The sequence below is a fragment of the Lactuca serriola genome, chromosome 4 (assembly GCF_051521515.1).
Source record: "Lactuca serriola cultivar US96UC23 chromosome 4, Lser_US96UC23_V15, whole genome shotgun sequence".
Lineage (NCBI taxonomy): Eukaryota > Viridiplantae > Streptophyta > Magnoliopsida > Asterales > Asteraceae > Lactuca > Lactuca serriola.
In genome coordinates this window covers 14801159-14822958 of record NC_136411.1, presented here as the reverse complement: position 1 = coordinate 14822958, position 21800 = coordinate 14801159, and the positions used below count along the sequence as shown (strand labels likewise).

General features: G+C 35.0%; 2 protein-coding genes and 2 long non-coding RNA genes across 7 annotated transcripts; 2 read left to right on the top strand and 2 right to left on the bottom strand.

Annotated features, from left to right (window-relative positions):
• The first annotated feature begins 1191 nt into the window (after nt 1–1191).
• LOC145099959 (uncharacterized) lies at nt 1192–4062 on the top strand. Of its 2 annotated transcripts, XR_013704728.1 has the most exons (8): nt 1192–1496; nt 1823–1899; nt 2412–2667; nt 2745–2823; nt 2905–3075; nt 3160–3291; nt 3419–3494; nt 3849–4062. It is a non-coding gene; the product is annotated as an uncharacterized LOC145099959 (long non-coding RNA). The 2 variants fall into 2 exon arrangements; XR_013704727.1 differs by having other exon boundaries at nt 2412–2823.
• A 930-nt stretch (nt 4063–4992) lies between these two features.
• On the top strand, nt 4993–11741 carry LOC145099958 (uncharacterized). 3 transcript variants are annotated; one of them, XR_013704725.1, is made up of 19 exons: nt 4993–5068; nt 5561–5719; nt 5804–5894; nt 5984–6016; nt 6085–6142; nt 6257–6334; nt 6428–6503; nt 6683–6721; nt 6814–6883; nt 7548–7646; nt 8072–8758; nt 8870–8952; nt 9210–9300; nt 9400–9556; nt 9719–9780; nt 10048–10198; nt 10283–11303; nt 11411–11490; nt 11573–11741. It is a non-coding gene; the product is annotated as an uncharacterized LOC145099958 (long non-coding RNA). The 3 variants fall into 3 exon arrangements; XR_013704726.1 differs by having other exon boundaries at nt 9210–9313; nt 9719–9735; XR_013704724.1 differs by having other exon boundaries at nt 9210–9313.
• Nucleotides 11742–16122: 4381 nt separating this feature from the next.
• Nucleotides 16123–17077, bottom strand: LOC145098067 (uncharacterized). The gene is made up of 3 exons (XM_079035743.1): nt 16990–17077; nt 16303–16922; nt 16123–16239 (listed from the first exon to the last, which is right to left on the bottom strand). Exons 1-3 carry the CDS (start codon nt 17075–17077, stop codon nt 16123–16125), a joined length of 825 nt encoding a protein of 274 aa, XP_078891869.1.
• A 335-nt stretch (nt 17078–17412) lies between these two features.
• On the bottom strand, nt 17413–17932 carry LOC145098066 (uncharacterized). Its single transcript, XM_079035742.1, has 2 exons — nt 17558–17932; nt 17413–17469 (listed from the first exon to the last, which is right to left on the bottom strand). The coding sequence occupies exons 1-2, from the start codon at nt 17930–17932 to the stop codon at nt 17413–17415; spliced, it is 432 nt and encodes a 143-aa protein (XP_078891868.1).
• Nucleotides 17933–21800: the final 3868 nt, after the last annotated feature.

Here is a 21800-nt window from a genome sequence, read left to right as displayed (position 1 = left end):
GATCAAAATCAGACAAAATTGAAAATAACTGGAAAACTCGGAAATTTCGATTTGGTTTTTAGAAAATATCTATAATTGTTATTGATATTCAACCAGTTTGTTATAATTTTTACTAAGCTTTATATATATATATATATATATATATATATATATATATATATATATATATATATATATAATTTTCTAAAATTAATTTCATATAATTTATCAAAATCGAGTGCTCATCGCCTAGATCGAATACTCATTAGACGCTAGTCGACCGCACTGGGAATACCTAACGAGTTTTGCAACATTACAAACAATCATATCTATCATATTGAATGGCTGTGGCAGCACTTGAAAATAAGGAAACCTAGAAGTGGTTTCTTGAGCTCCTGTCAGATGACATTGAAATGGGAATTGGTCCTCGTTTCTTGAAAATGTGAATAAATATATGAGATTCACACATTCAACATATTACATAAAATCTCAATTTTATTTCAGAATTTCAACCTCTCATGATCATTAAGATTTTGAGTTTTACTTTATACAAGAAGGACCAAAATGCATAAGGACTCATTCATTTTTGGAAAAACATTAATTTCTTCTTTATATCATTCAACCTTTGATGGATCCATTTGGACACTCTTTCACTCACCGTATGTGACCGAAAAACTACACTCACTAAGTCAAAATTCACATGTAGAAGCCAACTAGGAATAGCCTAATTGGTAATAGCCTCATAGTTTGCGAGGATAAGGATGACAAGTTTGATCCTTGGTGCTAACAAAAATTTGAGTAGTAATACTAACACCTAACCAATCAAGCTGCCATTCAGAAAAAAATATATATATGTAGAAAAAAATTTCATATAATCTTTGATTGCAAAGAAGTTTCAATATTTTATTCATATAAATAACAAAATAAGTGTAAATTTTTATATATTTAATTTCATATAATCTTTGATTGAAAAAATGTATATATAACCTATGATTCTTTCTTAATCAAACAAAAATCTTTGATTGAACATTGCAACAACCAAAAACCATTTATAAATAAACATTTTATTTCATTTAAGTTCTTCTCAACAAAACAAGAATTAACATATTAATAAGTCTAAGATTTAATATATCGCTTTCTTTATAAGCAAGATCTTGATCTTAATTTTGGAAAGCTTTTATAAAATTTAACCGTTAGAAGTTGAAAGGTTGGCTTAGTATTCCCGCTATTTATACGTTCTTCTTCGGGTGTCCCACTCCCAACAAACCCAAAACACCCCAAAGAGGCACAGACACATAGCGATTCCAGTAGCTCTGCCATTCTTTGCCGGAGATCTAAATACCGATGGAAATCACAAGGGTTGCGTTCTTCGGTAATTCCGCTCTCAACAAATCTAATTAAAATATTCAGAGACCCATGGCGATCTATGTAATTCCACTGCAGCAGACCAAAACACCCCCAACCTTTTCAGTAGACTCTCATTCACCTGTCTAGTCCAAGAAATTATCAAGATCGATGTAAGTTTTCTCTAGGGTTTTCTAGTAGTGATTATGATATTTTAATTTTCTTGTAAAATTAAAATTTATGTTTGATTAAGAAAGAATCATAGGTTAATTGTTTTTTTTTTATTCTCATTGGGGTTTCTAGTATTACCCTGCATTCCTCTTCTATCTTTTCGTTGACGTATTTTTTTTTTTGTAAACTTTGATTATGTCGGTTTAACTAAATTTACCGGACGCATTACAACTTAAAAGAGAAAACTAATTTTATCAACACATGGATTGATTCTAGATTTGTGAAATTAATATCATTTAACACATCTTGTTCTATGGCTATATGATAGGATAACCGGAGAGAGTTTTTTGTCATAATCAAGAACAACAAGAAGAAGTTAATGACGTCTTCAACAGCCAAACAGAGGTTTGAATTTTTCAACAACTAGTTTTTAATATACAAGATACGAATTTTTTCTTCATGAGACTTCTCCTGAATCTGTTTGGAATATGTTCATATTTGTGTGTTGTTTTGGGAGAATTCCTCTAAACTTGTGATCTAGGGTTCTATAAGTAATCAAAATAATTTATCTCACTGCTCTATTTTGCTGTTTTGATTGTGATTATGCTTTTCTAATTAACAAAAGTTGTTTGAGTTATGGTATAATATAATAGTTCCTTGTGTTCTGTTTTGTTTTATAGGAGGGATTCATTTGTAGCAAATGTAAATCAGAAAAAATCTTGAATTAAATTAATTAATGTCTCAAGTAATAAATAGGAATTTAATTGTAGTATATCCAGTTGGAAGAGTAGTAACTTTTCTTTTAATGGGAATACTTAAAGTTGTTGGTTTAAAAGGGAAAAGGTTAGCCATTTACTTCAACTTAAATACTTTAAATTTCATTGAAATTAATGATTTCCAATTAAATTTTGCACCAGTGAGCCATCTGTGACAGAAGATGAACTCAAGCTGATGTTGAGGGTTGCAGAGTAGCAGAGTTGAGATGGGCTATTGAGGAGCAAGATGCATAAATTTCATGTCACTTTTGTTTCCAATTTTTAGTATTTCCTGAAAATGCATGTGTTAGAGATAAAAGGAACCCATGTGAAGGATGTTATATAAGACTCCTCTTGTAGATGTGGATGTGGTTGATTCTGGTGCAAGTTTGGTATATTTTCATCAGAAGTATTTTGGGTAAACTTGAAACAATTAGTTAAAGAAGGAAGTTTTCGTGAAAGATTTATTCAACAATTATTGAATTGGACTGATAGGGTGCAAGTATTTGAGGATCGGATTGATAACATTGTGGGTGTGGCTTATGCAATGGATTTGTTGGATCTTGTACAAAAAGTAAGATGAATTTTGATTATTCTGAATTAGTTTATGCTGGTTTATTGATTAAAGATTATAGAATATTTTTTTGGTTAAAAGGTTGGAAGCAAAATCCATGCATGAGGTCCAGTTGGAGTAGGGAGACTCCTAACAACCCAATGGTGTGTAAACATGAGTCTTGAAATATCACATGATGATCAGGGGCATATGTGTCATTTCATTTCCACTATAATGGAAGGGTGTTCGTACATGAATCCAATTTGGCTCCTGGTATTGTATAGTTTTTTTTTATTTCTTTATTAAGTTTTTAACATTTACTTTTAAAATTGAATTGCGTTTTATATACATCTTCAGGGTGGTTGGAGAAAGAGCCAAATATGCCCTGTTAGGCACAGGGATTGTTATGAACTTATGAAGAAAATGTAGAAATCAGGCAAAATGGGTGTTTTTCTCCAGGAAAGAAAGACACAACACAAGAAGGAAAATGTATTTTGGCAGTTTACGTCAACTATTTTCTGAAAAAGAAGGAGATGAAAAAAAAACCTTTATCCATTGTAAATGATAGGCAGCTGTAATTAATGTGTACTTTTGATGGTGCTTTTACTGTGTGCAGGTAGAAGTCTACCGAGGCAACTATGGAGAAGTAAGGATCTTGAAAAGCATATTGCAGCAGAGGGAGGGAGAGAAGGGTAATAATATATTCATCTTGCAGTTTCATTGTTTTAATTCTTGGATTCATAACAAAGTGATGAGGAATCAATGGATGATTGATATTGAGGATTGAATGAAACAAAATGGAGAATATATACAATCTCCTGATAGGATGATTGCATGCTCAGGGTTGAATCCGTCTCTCAAAGGCCTAGCCAATGAGCCAATATCACTTTAGAGACTAACAATGCAATCCTCCCCTCTAATCTATTTATTAGCAAACCTCTAACAAACTTCTTTTTGAAAATTACCCTTTTACCCCTTTTAAGTATATTTAACTATCCTATCACAAAGATAGATAATAGATAAAACATTTGAATTCATTTTGATAGGTAGAAGATGTTCATCTTGTGGATGATCCATGGAGTAGAGGGTTTGTACTTAGATGATTCGGTTCTTGAAAATTAAAATTGGATATTTCTGTCTGGTAACAAAATCGGCATCTTTTTTTATCTTCACTTATTAATTAGTCTTGATTATTTTTATCACCTAAAATGGAGACTTTCAGCTGATAAACAATAGTGCAACACATGAAATAGTGGTGTACTTCTGGAGGTTAGCTTACAACATAATTCATTTTCTTATATACTTATATATTTTTAACTGTTATGACTACATAAATACATATTTATTGATGTCTAGGTTAATCATTTTGGCTTTGAAATCAAACTTCATATAATAATATTTACTCGTTATTATTTTCTATTCCCTAAATTAGGAGGGTCTTTGGGAACCAACTTTTGTTTCTTGTTGTGATAATTTTTATTGCAGTTTAGGTTAGTCAACTTATTTTAAAAGTTTTAATATTCATTAAATCCTACTAATTGAAGAATGATGCTTATGGTATACATGTATTTCTTATATGCTTCATATAGTTAGTTTATAATGATGTATGATCAATGATTTTTGAAACTTTAAATCTACGATGCATGTGTTTTCTAGGTCCTGAGCTTTGTTTCTTAAGCAACAAATAAACAACCAAAGGAAGCAACTAAAACTTGTAAAGAAATTCACTTTGGTCTATGAGTATGGAAGATGTACTATTTCTTCTACTCAGTTCTTATTTTTGTTTATTTATGATTTCTACTTTGAAATGGAAATTTGAATTATATTTGATGGGGTGAGATTAATTAATTAGCATGTATGGAAAAGCTTGCATCTATCTAAAAAAGTGTGTAGTGGTTGGAAATATGTTGTGTTAAGTTAATTTTTAATGAATAATTAATTAATCATGTGTAGGTAAATAGACTGTCTAATTATGGGTTGAAGTTTTGATTGAAATAGGGCTTCCAACATCTTCTCTTCCCACTTAACCTGGGGATTGATGTCTGTGGGAGTTGTTGATTCTTCATAGGATAAAGAGTAGAATAAATGGGTAGATTGAGGTTGTTAATATTTATGATTTGGAATTTGTTTTTATTATAATACATCTTTACATAAAAGCTAATATTATTAGGGTTTTTATATTTTGATTTTAAAATTTCAGGGGTTCCAACAACAGTTAATCAGTTGATATGCTAGAAGATCTCCCATGGCTTTGGGTGGTATGAAGGTAATTCTTGATATCTATCTCAACACATGAAATACAAATGGGAGTGACCACTTGATATTAATAATTTTAGGTTTGAAAAAAATGGATGTTAGAGCTTTGACTCCATGTTTTTATACAAGATTGAAATTATTCTATAAGTTTATACCAAACAACTTTTGGAAACTTGGGTTTGTGCACAAGGACTTGACTAATGGAGGGCACATGGAACTGAGCTTAAAAATGTTATAACAACCTTTAATATATGAGGACAAAATTTCCAAAAATCACCTCTCCAAAAAATGTAACTTAATCTAAAAACAAAGGAAACATTGTATCGATCCAGTGATGTGTTTTTCACAAGGCAAACTCAATATTTTTTGATGATGCTTGGTTTGGACTTGGAGCAGAGGTATAAATTCTTTAGATTTAATAAGTTACGGTGTTAGTTTCCTACATAAATATAACTTTTGATTACTGTTTTTTTTAATGTTTTAAACATTTTTTTGTTAACAGGTTGGCTGCATGAGGTCCAGTTGGAGTAGTGAGACTCCTAACAACCCAATGGTGTGTAAACATGAATCTTCAAATATCACATGATGATGAGGGGCATACCTGTCAAATATTTCATTGCCACTCTAATGGAAGGATGATTGTACAGGGTACTGATCAGAGGTATTATATCTATTTTTTTATATTTCTTTATTTAACTTTTTAACATTTACTTTTAAAATTTAATTGTGTTTTTATATACTGCAGCTTTAGGGTGGTTGGAGAAAGAGCCAAATATGACTGCTGGGCACAAGGATTGTTATGATTTTGAAGAAAATGTAGAAATCCGGCAAAATGGGTACAAAAATTGGATTTTTTTTATCAAAATTTATATATGATTTGAACCACATAGAAGAAGCTGATGTTCTGTGTACGTTTTTTCTCCAGCAAAGGAAAGACACATCACAACAAAGAAAAGGGGTATTTTACCAGTTTAAGTCTTATCATTTATTTTCTGAAAAAGAACCTTTTTCCATTGTAAATGTCAGGTCATCAGATTTATGTGTTTTTGATGGCTGTGATGATATGAGCAGAGATGAAGCAAAGGTCCAATCTATCACTCATCTTGCAGTTTTCTTTTTTAATTAATTGTTGGATTCATAACAAAGATAGTGTATGCTGAATGATCCTAAAAGCATCTTTCTGATTTCATTTTGATAGATAGAAGATGTTCAGCTTGTGGTTCTTGAAAATTGAAATGGATTTCACAATCACACATATTGGTTTTCTATTTACAAGGTAACAAAATTTGCAACTTTTTTATGTTCACACTTGTTATTCTTTATTACATTCATCACCTAAAATGGAGATAGATGGGCATTGGGCCTTCAGCTGCTGATAATATGCAAACACTACTGCAACTGAACATCACACAGGAAATGCCTAACAATTCTACTTATTGATCATTGTAAGACTTTCTAACCGTAATTATATAATATGATGATGATGATGATGATGATATGGTTGTATAGTTTATGTTGTCCTCTTTTAACTTCAATTCTTCAATTCTTACCTTCAGTGATGGGGTAACTGAATCCTATAGATATAAAAAGTGCTAATGTATTTTGTCTTTGGTTGTAACTGTAGGTCACATTGGCCAACCAGAAGCTGTTAAAAGTTGGTGATGTGAGTCTTCTACTGTAATCTTATTGGATTTTGGATTCATGGATGGATGTTTATGTTGCTTTAGACTTTGTATCTGCTTGATTTGTATACAGGTGGCATATAATAAACATGAGTTGCTCAATTTTGTTTTCTACAGAATGTGAATTTTTTATTACAATTTAGGTAAGTTATTGTTTCTCATCCATTGCCATTGCATTTAGTCTGTTTGTTTACTCGATTTTAGTCTTATTACAATATTATTGTTGGCTAACAACAACATTGCCATCATGGGTTATTGTTATTAGGCTCATATTTATGTATTTATCCCTTTTGTGGCTATCTGAGTTTAGAGCACTTAGAAAAAAGCTAAACATTGTACTATAATTTTGTTGTATTAAGTCATTATTGTACTTTGAAAAACTAAACATGCTTGTTTTTGGTTTTCATTTATAGCATTACAACCAATTGTAGCATCGTACTCTAAGTTGTAACTCTATATTTTAAAAATCTAACCTGGTATATGCATTGAACTTTAATCAATTAAGAGTAAGACACCGTACATCTACTTATTTCCTTATTGAGAATTTATATTATTCTAATCTAACCACATATAACATTTATAATTTCCATATCTATCCTATACAAATATTTACTTCTTACTTTTCGTCCTCTTAAGACAATTTCACTTTGAAAATCTAACCGATCCAGACATTTTACTTTTAAAATACCACACTTGTTTGACTTTGATTGCTGCTAGAGTATATATGTTTTAAGATTAACAACTTCAGAGGGGTAGATATTTTTCTTCTTAAAACCCGTATGCTAACCATTTGTCCCTTGGCTGCAGATGATGATATAATTTTACAATTTATGCCTGACACTCTAATAGTTGATGAAGGAGCTATCTGGGAACAACTAAAAGGCTCTTTGATTAACACTAGAACAGGTCAAATGCCAAAAGGAAGGCTCCCTCTTCTAATTACTTTTTTTCTTTTGCTTTGTCAATTTTATTCGAAAGATCTAGAACCTGACTACATTTATATATGCCAAATTTAAAATACTTTGGTGTTGATTTCTACAAAGAAAACCAGGTTTGGATCACCAACATAGTCACAGGAAACAGCCAAAGACAAAACCACAATAAATAGAAACTAACTTTATGAATTCAAGGGAAAGCAACAAACAATTATACATTTTTTGGGTAGCTTTATAAGTTGTTTTTGCTTAAAGATTAGACTTTAAATGTCAAATTGGACATTTGATGCAACTTGTAATCTCATTACCACTCGAATGAAAGGATGTTTGTTTGTACTTTTACTTTTGAGTTCAAATGAATAAATGAGATTTTTATTGATTTAATTTTATATGCAGGTATTGAAGGGTTGTTGTACATCACAATGAGAGGCGAGAATGGATGGTGTGGTGTATAAACAACAACATAAACACATACAGATACAAACATATCAAAAGGAAAGTGTTACATCCTTTTATATTAGCATTTGAAGTCTCAAGCATATTCAATTTATGACAGTTTAAGTTATTCTTTTTTCATAATATTGTTCTCAGAGTTGATTTTTAATGAAGAACAGAAATTAGGGTTTGATCAAACAGAGAACGATTGAAAAGAAAGAAGATGATGAAATAGACTAATTGATTAAACGATCAACACAATCTAAAAAGATTGCCCAGGGAATCTCTCTCTCTCTCTCTCTGTTTATTATAATCCTAGCCCACCTAGGTGAATTTCCTGTTTTGCCCTTTACTGGGCCTTCTAGACAAAACGTATAAAATTCTTGCTTAAATGGTATTTGGGTCCAGCAATACTCATTTCCTATCAATTTTACTTTTACAATGATAAAAATGAAAAAAAAAAATTGACAAAAAATTCATATAAGATTTTCAAGATTTATCATTTTGGCTTTGAAATCAAACTTCATACAAGATTTACTCATTATTTTCTTCCCTTATTAATTAGGAGGATATCTTGGAACCAACTTTTTTTTCTTGATGGTCTTGGATACACATATCCAAAATGTGATCTTTTTTATTACAATTTAGGTTAGTTAAATTATATTATAATTTAATATTCATTGAATCTTACTAATCGAAGAATGATGCTTACGGAAATAGCTTTTGAAAGTTTAAATCTACCATGCATGTGTCTTTCAGGTCCTGAGCTTAGTTTCTTAAGCTACAAATAAACACCCAATGGAAGTAAAGAAAAGTCACTTTGGTCTATGAGTATGGAAGATGTACTATTTCTTCTACTCGGTTCTTTTTCTTTTATGATTTCTACTTTGAAATGGAAATTTGAATTGAGAGTTGATATATATATATATATATATATATATATATATATATATATATATATATATATATATATATATATATATTGATGGAGTGAGATTACCATGTGATAGAGGTTATGGGAAAGCTTGCAGATATCTTTAGTGGTTGGAATCTTGCATTAAATTAAGTTTTCTAATGATCAATTAATCTTCTTCTGCAGGTAAATAGACAATTAAATAAACATCTTCTCTTCACTTAACCTTGTGATTGATTTATGTGGGAGGAGTGGCATTGATAAAGAGTAAAAGCAGGTAGAATCAATGGGTAGGTTGTTAACAATTATGATTTGGAGTTTGATTTTATTATAGAAGCATTGTACTTTTAAATGTATTTTGATTTTAAAATTTCAGGGCTTCCAACGACAGTTAATCAATTCTTGATATCTCTCACAACTTAAGAAATAGCAATGAGAATTAAATTGCTTATTCCGTTTGTTTGTGATATATTATTTAATGATCGCATTGAAGGCTTGAGGGTGTCATATAGGAAGATGAATCCTTCTCCTATGTAAGATAGTTAGTCATCGACCTTACTTTATTACATAAGATGTTAATTAGTTTATGCATTCTGAATGTTCCTTAATTAGGTTGTCAAGTTTGGACTACAAATTTGTGTAAATTAATGCTTCAACTTTTAAACACGTTTGTCTAACTTTTACTTTTCTAACAGGGATAGAAGATATGCAGGTATTGTTTTGTCCATTTTGATAATGACCATGTTTCATGAACAAGGTTTGTCACTTCTTTCATGATTGCCATATCCTGTAACATTTGAAATTTATCTGAAAAGTTATAAACTTTTGAACATAACATGCGGTGATGAAAAATGATAAACTTTCTCACCAGCAACTTTTTTTTTCCCTTGAGTTTTGTCTGTGGTGACATCTACCAAAACCCTCTTACACTTTCTTTCTATTTCGGCTTTTAATAGTTTTTTTTTCTTTCTGATTTATGTTGTACGTTTGTCTCATAGTTAATATGGTTACACTTTTTCTCCAGCAAAGCAAAGACATATCACAACAAAGAAAAGGGGTATTTTACCAGTTTATTGTGGCAAGTCTTTTTCGTTTATTTTCTGAAAAAGAACGAGATGATGGAGGTTGGGCCTAAGATTGATCAGTTCTCAAACCTTGTGATTCTAATAGCAAAGGTCCAATCTATCACTCATCTTGCAGTTTTCTTGTTTAACTGTTGAATTCATAACAAAGATAGTCATTTGAATTCATTTTGATAGGTAAAAAAGATGTGGTTGATCCATGGTTCTTGAAAATCGAAATGGATTTCATGCCAGTTGGTTGACACAAGGATCTTCTATTTACATGGTAACAAAATTTATAGCTTGATTCATTTTCTACTATAAATTATCTTTCATATATTACAACTGTTATATGCTAAAGCTTTAGATAAGAATGTAAAGGTACCCATTTCAAGTTTTCTAGTTAAAGATAAATCAAATCAGCAACAAAAGTTTCATATAGTTACACTCTGTTCTTTCTTCTGAGAGCGTTGGTAACATATGCACATTGTTACAGAGGCCCATAAAGCTGCTGAATATTTTCTAATTCGAATAGACAGGTGTGCATCTATACAAATAATTAAAGTATGGGCAAATTGGTTGTCTTTAAGAATTTAACAGTGTGAAAAGAAAGCCTAATTTTTTTTGGACCCAAATCAAAGGGAACATTTTTGCAGTGTACTCTTACATTAATTTAGATCAAGAGTAAATTACATTTTTGGTCCCTCAGTAAAGCTGTTTTTTTTCAAAGCTTTCCTTGCAGTTTCGGTCCTTATTTTGAAGACTTTGTAACATATTTGGTCCATGTCCCAAAATAGTTTTGTGAACAAAATTGCAAAGTTTAGCTCCACTTGGGGACCAAAAATTGGCATTTTACTTGGAATAGAGACCAAAAATGTCACAAGAATCTCTAATGAGGACCAAAACTGCAAGATAACTTTTTGGGACCAAATTTGCAAATATCAGCTATACAGAGGGACCAAAAATCTAAAATCAAAAAGTAAACAATGCAACATGATTTGGACTTGGAGCAGAGGTATGATTAGTTCTTTATTTATGTACTTTTGATGCTTTTTACTATGTGATGGGAGAAGTCTACTGAGTGTTACAGATAAGGGGGTGTATGGTTGAAAAGGGGGTTAAGAAGTTGAAGAAATTAATGAAGGAAAATGAGGCAACTATGGAGAAAGAAGGATCTTGAAAAGCATATTGCAGCTGAGGGAGGGAAAGAAAGAGAAGGGTAATAATATATATTCATCTTGCAGTTTCATTGTTTTAATTCTTGGATTCATTACAAATATTGTGTATGCTGAATGATCCCAAAAACATTTGAATTCATTTTGATAGGTAGAAGATATTCATCTTGAGTTGATCTGTGGTTCTTGAAAATCAAAATGGATTTCACACCAAGATCTTGTTTTTACATGGTAACAAAATCTTCATTTGTTTATTTATTTATTTATTTATTTATTCTTGATTACCTTCATCGCCTAAAATGGAGACCTTCAGCTGATAAACAACAGTGGAAATGGTGGTGTACTTATCCACCGGCTTCTTCTGGAGGTTACAACTGTTATAAATACAGAAATACATATTTACTGATGTCTAGGTTTGTGAAGAATTTTACCTAACACTCCATCTTATTGATCCTTGTATGACTTTATACCCTTAATTATATAATATGATGATGATGATGATGATGATGATGATGATTCTTTGACATTAATGCAAAAAGAAATCCTACTTCAATCATGAAGTCAGGAAGTAAGTCCCAACTCCCAACCATTGCAATTTGGAGTATAAAAATGGGAAGATTGATTTATAGGTAAAACAGGAACTAAAAAAAACCCACTTTGGACCAAAATCCAAAAAAAAACTGCACTTGGTCCTAACTCCTAAGCTTGCTGTCTTTGGTTTCTTAAATTTACAAAAATGCCCATTTTACCCCTGTTTGATCATCTCGAGACTGTTTTCAAGCAAGTATCATATAAGTACATTGCTACTATTATTGTTTTTATTTTATGCATAAATCATGGCTTTTGTATGACTATGGCTTTCTAAAAACATTAGTATTTCCTGTGGAAAGGTTATTGATGCATCATAATATTGCAAAATGATACTCATATATTCATTTTTCGCTGCAAATAGAAACCCATTTTCAACAGAGATCAATCCTTCAGGTTACTTTCTTTGGTTGTTATTTGGATCCAAGTTTTATTAACGATTTGATTTGTTTCTGTTGCCTTAATTATGAATTTTGTTTATGACACGATTGGAGAAACTAAAGCTAATAGATTGAAATAATAAAGCTATAATTGAGTAGATTTTCAAAATGCAATGCCATGATTAGAAAAAAAGCCCAAAAGTACAAAATGGTAATAATAATAATATTATAGAAATTAGAAAGTATGCGTAACTATACTGTGGAGGTTAGCTTACAATAGGCTCGTGTCTGAAACAATGAGAGGTGAGAATGGGTGTAGTATAAACAACAACATAAACACACAAACCTAAAAATAGAAACATATCAAAAGGTAAGTGTTACATTTTTTTTATATTACCATTTGAAGTCTGAAGCATCTTCATATTAGAAAATTTTACGATTTTTTTATTTAAATCTTAATGTATTAATTGTCATTGTACAATGAGTGAGATGGCAAACGGACAACAAGCTGTTTTGGATATACATGTCTATAAAGCTTCCACCTTTATGAGAGATCTGACATTATTAACCCTTCTGGAGTGGTTGGGCTAAGGACTTTTTCAGAATAAGAGCTTTATGGTTAAGACATTGTGGTATTTGGCCTTATTTGGACCTAAGGTTGGAGGTCTTAATCTCTTTGGGTGTCTTGATCGATAAAGTTGGAAACTTTATCTATCTAGACCATAGAATGCCCATATCTGAGCTTTGGAGCTTTTGAAATCTTATAAAACAACTTAATCCATTAAGTTGTTGGAATCTCAACTCCAATGGCATGGCCATATGTTGCTACGACGTAGCGATTGGGAATTTCCCGTTTGTTTGGTAGTATAAGGGCTATGATGTGGCCAAGGAAGGCCATGACGTGGTGGTTGAATAAAGTCAACGTTGTCCGTTGACTTTGACTATTGACTTTTTGTATGCGTTGACTTTTGGTCAATTTTCTATTTTTAGAAGGTAGACTTAAGGTATACCTTGTGTGGATTGTTAGGAGGTGTTTATCACCCATCTTTTGGTAGTGACAGTTGATAGTTGTGGTTGGCACGACTTTGAGCTAGGGTTTTAGTCGGCTTTGTGATTCAGGTGAGTCTTTTCACCATAATTGTGGGTCGAAGGCACCGATGTCAGCCCACTGATTTGTATATGTAGGTTGTATGTGTCTACGTGACTATTACTGGTATGATTGTATGTTATATGCATGGAGCCAATCGGGGCTTGGAGTCATTATGGACTCGGGGTTGAAACAGACCCGACACAGCTACGTGTTGTTACACAGAGTCATTATGGACTCGGGGTTGATACAGACCCGTCATAGCCACGTGTTGTTATATTTATGTATGTATATGTTGTATGTGGTATCTTGGGGGAAACTCACTAAGCTTTATGCTTACGGTTTCGTGTTTATGGTTTCAAGTACTTTCGGTTCTAGAGGGAAGGGTCCGACGTGACTATTGCATCCCGCAAAGTTTCTGCAATAACTACTTATGACTTTTACTCTGATGTTTACATGATGTAATCACTTTGATTGGTTTTGGAAAAACTTATTTGTATGACTTATTGTTTTAAAAATGAAAATTTTACTCTTAATTTTTGGGACATTACACTGTTACGGAACAATACAATAAAATCTTTCGCATTATGGGTCAATTCACTCGACACTAATTTCTTGTTACGATTTTAATAGCTATAAAATGATGAAACACTAATTTCTTGTTACGATTTTAATAGCTATAAAACGATGAAACGAGTAAACTAATTTGTGGTTTTGGAGTTGTTAGTGTTAAGTTTTTTTCTAAAAAAACTAATAAGTTGTTTGATGTTTTTTTTTTCCTAAGCTTTATAAGTGAAGTTGTTTAAATTCTGATGGTTTTAACGAAGTCTATGAATTAGATATGTATATATTATCTCGATTTGACACATTTATTGGTTTTTTTATTTATGAAATAAACTCAATTTATTCTGTGGCAACCGATTTCATTAATAAAATAACAATAAATAAGTAAAAATTGAGGCTCTTTTGAGAAAAAAAAATTAGGTGTAAAATATATTTAAAATAAAAAAAATAAAAAAAATAAAAAAAAATGTTAGACTATAGTGTACTATATGGAATAATTTTATAATCATATTACATTATAAAGTGGGTAAATTCAACTCGTTTGCTATATACTTGAACAGTTGGACGACTTCTTAACCTCTCACACTTAGAGGTGAGCAACAGAACAGGGTACCCGTTCTCAAAATCGGAATCGCCTCGGAACTGCCGGTTCCAGAACCGAAACTGTCTTATGTGGTTCCGGTTCCGGTTCCAAAACTTTTGGAACCGTCTTAACCGGTTCTGATTCTCATTTTTCAGAACCGCTACCTGTTGGATAACCGTCGGAACCGATATATATATATATATTCTTCGATTCAAATCAAATGAAACTCTTCTATTATAATGGTTACGAGACCATAATATTATTTAAAATTCATCTTTAAACATCAATGAATTCTCTTCCAACTCTAAATCAATAGCTTTCTGTTCATTTTGTGTTTTACAAAGCAATGTGATCAGTAGACAATTTCCATTATAATTCTCACTGTCTATAAATTTACTATGTCCATATAAGCATATTGCATCCCCATACATATAAATATAGAGAAACACAGTTACATCATATTGAATTTCTAAAATGAGGATTTTACTATATCCGAATACATACACATTTCTTACATAAATGAAAAGCAATCCATTGAGAACCGATAATTTATTTGTTTTTGTAACTAAATTTTGTAATATATTTTTTTGGGTAAATTACACCGTTGGTCCCTCGTGCACATGCCAGAAAGCGTGTTTAGTCCTTATTTTCAAAATTTAACTCGGGCAGTCCCTCGTTGTTATTTATCTTGCACGGTTAGTCCCTATGCACGTTAACCGTTAAAGGCTTCCGTTTAAGCTACCCACATGCCTTGCACGCAGGGGCATTTTCGTCTTTTCAGGGTTTGTGTCCATTCTTAATGCCGTTGAACCTTAAAATCTTAGAAAACACTGCGACCCTATTTCCTCTGCTATCCTCTCCTTCGTCTCCTCCCCTCGTTCGATCGATTTCTTCCAAATAGATAACAATGATCGATATCAAATGCAATTGTGGAGCCACTGCAGTGATTCGCACATCTTATAGCAAAAGAAACCATGGGAAACTCTACTATGCTTGTACAGTAAAGGTAAGGTTAATGATTTTAATTTCGTTCTTCATCTTCTCTAATTTTGCCCTAATTCTTCATCTACTTTAATTGGTTCAGGGACCATTATGCAAGTTCATAGGATGGGTGAATGATTATGATCAGGACTGTGATTGTATGGCGTTTAGGATGAAACTTGAAGAACAAAATCGCAAATTGAAGCTTTACCTAGTTATTAGCTGGGTTTTTTTTTTTTGTTTCACTCCTTATATATAAAGTGTAGGTTTAGTAATGAAGTTGTTAGTATTTTGTTATGTGTATTTTGTATTGTTATTTGTATTAAGAAAAACCTTCAATTCCAGTTACAATATGTTGTGTAATCATAATGTGGTGTTATCAGTTGGTGTTCAAATTTAATGAAAATGTGGTATTTGCAACATGTGCAATATACCATTCAATACATGTAGCATCCAATATAACAATAAAAAGGGACAAAACTTTAAATATCCAAGATAACCATTTACCATTAACATAAAGGGACATCCAAAATAGCAACATAGTGTTATGGCATACAGATAGTTATCCTACATAGCAACAAAGTATCAAAATACAAAACATAACAACAAAGTAATACGACAATAAATACCTAAAAAAAGCACAGTTATCCTTCATGATCATGATACCAAACTACAAATTCTCAAATCATGGGGCTTTTTCCCTTCTTCCCAACTCCTTTTGTTACACCACCACTGCTACCTGCTGCACCTTCTCCTGTTGTATTCCCTGCTGCACCTTCTTCTGTTCCATTCCCAGCCTGTGATTATCCCTTGCAGGTCCTTCCATTATGGCCCAAATTTCCACATTTTGAGCATGTTACAGATTTCCATTTTGTGGACACTCCATCACCTTCTGTTGCAGATCTTCTTCTCTTTTTTTTTGGTCTGCCAATAGGGACATGATACTTTGGTGGTACCAACTTGGTAGGACATGTGCTTTTTTCCCACAAAAACCTCCCATTAATAGGTTCAACTTTGAAGACATACATTTCTTTCCAAGTCTTGAGCCAATATGTTGGGTAAACCCATGTCTCAGGTATGCCAACATTTTCATTGTTGAGCCTCATATCCCATATAGCTGCTATACTATGTTTGCAGGGTATGCCTGTCAGTTCCCACCTGTTACATGAACAAGTTTGTTGGTCCATATTAACCACACACTGATTAGTACCTTCACTTGCAACATGGTACTTCCCATTGCCACAGAACACTGCCCTACAATGTATTGCCCTTTCTTTAATTTTTTGAAGGGTCTTAGTGGCTGTAGGAGTTAATGGGCCATTAGCTTTGTCAATTTCTTTTTGAACCATGACAATTTTCCTCATGGTATACTCCCTAATAAACTCCAAGCAACTGATAATTGGCTTATCACGACCCTTCACTATCTTGCTATTTAAACTCTCACACATATTATTCAACAAAGCATCACAATGTGCCCTCCCTGATAAAACATAATTGTATTAGATTATATTTAAAAATTATACACTTATCAACATAATATTATATACCTGAGAAGTAGGATCTGGACCAGTGCTTAGGTGGAATAGAATTAAGCCAGTTATATGCTTCACTGTTAAGTTTCTTTAGTTCTTCCATGGCACTGTTGAATTATGGTATGGTGGTACATGTTGCACAATTCCAAAGACAATCCTTGAATTACTTGCCCCTCCATTTACATTTCATGTTCTCATGAAGATGCCTTAGGCAATATCTATGCTCTGCTGCTGGGAAAAGTTTCTCAAGTGCAGGCAATAACCCCTAAATCATCAAAAGAGTGAACTTGCTTATTGAATTGTAAAACATACATATGAAAATGAATGGAGAACTTTATTTACCTTCTGTTTGTCTGATATGAAAGTGAAGTTGGAGTTTGCATACAAACCAAGATCATCTCCTAAGTTAGTTAAAAACCAGGTCCATGAATTAAAGTTCTATGCTTCAACAATTGCATATGCTAAAGGGTATGTGCAGTTGTTCCCATCTAAACCCTGAATTATCATGTCAAACATAGTAATAAGCAAACAATTAACTATGGTCAAATATTAATCAAATACTAGAATATGATTATTCACATACCACTACTGTTAGGATCATACCATGGTATGGACCCTTCATGAATGCACCATCAAGCCCTAGTAAATCTCTTTTCCCTACTGCAAATCCACTTTTCAGAGGACCAAGACAAATGTATACTCGTTCAAATACCCTGGTCTCAGATGCATAACATGGTTCACTTTGCACTTGAAGTTTGACTGTGGTGTTTGGATTTCTACTTTGCACCTCCTGTAAGTAGTCTCTTAGACACGAGTACTGAGCAGCAAAATCTCCCCTAATTGATTCCAAGGCTTTCATTTTCGCCCTATAAACTTTCATGTCTGACAATCCAACTTGGTATTTCTTCTCAAGCATCTCACGTAATGCTCTAAGTGGTATTTCTGGGTTTGACTCCATTGTGTCAATAATCTGTTCACAGAGAAACTTGTAGTTGCATGCCCTAATTTTCCTTGTTTGAAGACATGTATGTTGCTTTTCATAGGTCTTAACAGTCCAATTAATGTCTTTTTTCCACTTACTCACTAGTAGTGTAACATCCGGATTCCCAGGTACCCTATTTTGTTCTTTTATTTTTGGGAATTGTGAGGAGACTCGGCGAGTTGGCGTCTAAACTCGCCGAGTATGGTCGCGATTTCGGATGCGAGTTCACAGCTGGACTCGGCGAGTTCATTAGTGGACTCGGCGAGTCCACGCTGTTTAATGAAACCCTAATTTCCATGGTTTGGGACCTATTTAAAGTCCCTTAGGGACGTCATTTGCGGCCACCAACCCCCAGAGAGAAACCCTAAGAGATCTAGAGCGTTTGTGAGGAATGAGAGGCCATTCTTGATCCTTTTGTGGGTATTTTTGCAAGAAGGAAGTGACCAAGGCAAGAGGAGGCTGGAGGAGGAGCGATTGTGGTGATTTCTGAGTTCTTAGAGACCATATTGAGGTATTTTGCTCGGACCTTCTTCAGTTTTGATGTTGATTCTTAGTGTTAGGGTTTTCTAACCCTTTTAGAGGTTGAATGAGTGGAGCATTTGGTCCCTTCTCGAGTTTATGTCTTGGATCTGGACCCAAAGAGGTCCAGAGACTTTAACCCTTGGAGCCCTATGAGTCATTTTGGGAGCCATGAGCTTGGGATGTCATTTTTGGGGCTAAATCACCAAGTTAGACCATTTTGATGTTGTATGAGTGTCAAGGTCTGAACTTTACGTGATTATCATGCTTGGGAAGGCCAGATCTATGAATTTAAGGAACAGATCTGACCTCAGGAGGCCTATGGAGTTTGTGCATGGCATGAACTCGCCGAGTCCGAAGAACAGACTCAGCGAGTAGGATGAGGGTTTCCCGTAAATCACTCAGTGAGTAGACTTGTCGAGTTGGGGAATGACTCGGTGAGTCAGGGAGAGTCAGGGGACTGGAGTTCAAGGCAGAACTCGTCGAGTTGTTCTTGAGACTCGGCGAGTTGAGTCGGGGTGGTCCCGCGATTCATGCCAGGTGTAACTCGTCGAGTAAGGGGAGGAGTCGACGTGCCAAGAGAGAGACTAAGAGAGTCAGTGGACACGCGTAGCCTCGCCGAGTCGCCCTAATGCACTCGACGAGTCGGGTCAAAGTTTGACTGTTGACCTTGTTGACTTTTAGGGTTGAGTACAGTTGTATTTATAAGAGTATTACTTTATGTGATTAGACTGAGGCTAAATCACACTTCTTCCGAGTCAGATATTTACCGAGACACCGAGGTGAGTCTTCTCACTATACGTTACCTAGAGTGGTATTATGCGATGACCAGAGGGTCTTATGTGTTATGTATGAGATTATGTGCTATGTGATATTTGTATGTTGTATGATGATATAGACCGGACCGGAGGGTCCAATGAGCTATGACCGGACCAGAGGGTCCAACGAGCTACGGGACTGGAGGGTCCCGCTGAGACACATCGACCGGAGGGTCGTATTATAACCTCGAGTGGTGTATGTGTTGTATGCGGTATTTTGGGGAACTCACTAAGCATTTATGCTTACAGTTGTTGTGTTATGTGTTTCAGGTACCAGTGATGAGCATGGGAAGGCGCCGGCATGATTCGTACACACACACATTGGAGTTTATATATATTCTGATCTTGGGGTTTTGTACTGATACAATGTTGATACAATGTTTTTAAAATGAATGTGAATGATATTTTATGGTTTTCAAAAGTGAAAATTTGTTTCAAATTTTTATGGTGTTACAAGTTGGTATCAGAGCCTTGGTTTGAGGGATTCGGATGCATCTTCGGGCGTATCTGAACTCAAACTGAGGATTTGAGGAAAATTTTAATAATGAGGTAAAATTTCTGAAAAGAGTAAAAAGAGTTTTGAGACAAATAGAGCAGAGTCGTGTGTACGATCAGCCAGCGCCCGAACGGTGAATCCCCAAAAGTACCCTTACATTATGTGTTATGAGATATGTTATGTTACATTATGCATGCTAGAGTAGGCTAGATATACATATTAGGACTAGAGTGGCCTGATTTGTGATGCCTTAGCCTAGGAGATTTCTGTTGCTGAGATGCTTTGAGAGCGGGTAGATAGTAGTTAGGAGCTCATGAGAATAGAGTACTTGTAATCCAAGATCCAAGGAAGAGGACTTGGAGTGAATGCTAATGCGGTGTGGTCAGTAGTATTGGGCCCATACTACTGAAGACAACGGATCAGTGGGCATTCCAAGTAAGAATCTTTTGGAAAACGAAGGACAAGTAGGGTTACGTCATTGGGCATGTGTATGCTCGATCGAGTCTATGATAATTTTTGTTGTATTTCAGAGGCATCATGGTTGGGACTTGACACACACCTGAGAGTAGTGGTGTCAGCGATGAGGAGATCCGTCGATTGATTCACGAGGAGGTGGCTGCTGCCATCCAGACTGAGATTCCTGAGATGTTTGGGGACATCAAGACCACATTGATTGAGACTTTTGATGAGTGGTATGCCGCGCTGACTGAGGCTGCTGCAGCTGCAGCTACTGCTGCTGTTGCTGCTGTCAGGCCTCACGGAGGTGACTCGTTGTTGTTCCAGGAGTTCAGCAACACGAACCCACCAGAGTTCGACGGGACGCAAGACCCGATTTCCGCTATGAGATGGATCTCTGACATCGAGGGATGTTTCTATACATGTTTTTGTCCAGATCACTTGAGGGTTCGGTTCGCCCTGAACCAGCTCCGCCTGGGAGCAAAGGATTGGTGGAAGTTCGTGACGGCGAACTTCACTTTGGCTGAGATTTCCGAGGTGACCTAGGAGAGGTTCACCGCTATGTTCAGAGAGGAGTATGTTCCCCCGGTGGAGAGGGAACGGTTGATTCAGGAGTTCTTGACCCTCAAGCAGGGTACTGATTCTGTGGCAGTGATCACCAGGAAGTTTCATGAGAGGGCGATGTTTTGCCCTGAGCAGGTGTCATCTGAGCAGGCTCATATGAGCCGTTATCTGAGTGTGCTGAGGAGAGACATTAGGGAGTTCATGGCAAACTCGACTTACCGGACATTTTCTGAGCTCCAGGCAAATGCTCGGAAGAGGGAGATTGAGTTGGAGACTCAGGCCAGGGAGGAGGTCGAGTCACAGAGGGCAGATCGACGACCGGCTCAGTCTCAGCCGGCAGCCAAGCGGGCTAGACCCGCTGATTCGAGATCTGGGGGCGCAAAGGGCCGCACTTGTGGGAAGTGCGGTAAGAGTCATGAGGGGTCGTGCAGGGCTGGACTATGCTACAAGTGTGGGAAGGAGGGGAATATCGCGAGGGATTGCCCCAAGGGATTTTCGGTTTGCTTTCATTGCAACCAGACCGGCCATCGGAAGGTCGAGTTCCCTCAGCTTCTTCAAGGGTCAGCGCAGGGATCTACGCCTGCAGCTAGGGCTACCGAGGTTCGACCGGTGAAGGCCGAGGCCCCGAAGGCTCGTGGGAGAGCATTTCATTTGACTGCGGAAGAGGTCCGCGCGGCGCCCGATGTAGTGGATGGTATGTATTCTCTTTTCATCTTTTATTTGAGTTGAGTTTTTATGCTTATATGATGATGTGCGTAGGTACTTTTCTTGTGAGTTATGTGCTTGCTTTGGTATTATTTGACTCGGGTGCGAGTCGGTCGTTCGTTTCAGTAGCTTTTTGTCAACATATTAGTATCCGTCGAGAGGCGTTGGATCGGCCTCTGCGAGTTTCCATAGCTGATGAGCAAGCAGTGTATGCTTCGGATGTGATTCGAGGATGTGTCCTTGAGATCTTCAGTGTGGAGTTTCTGATAGATCTGGTTCCAATCGT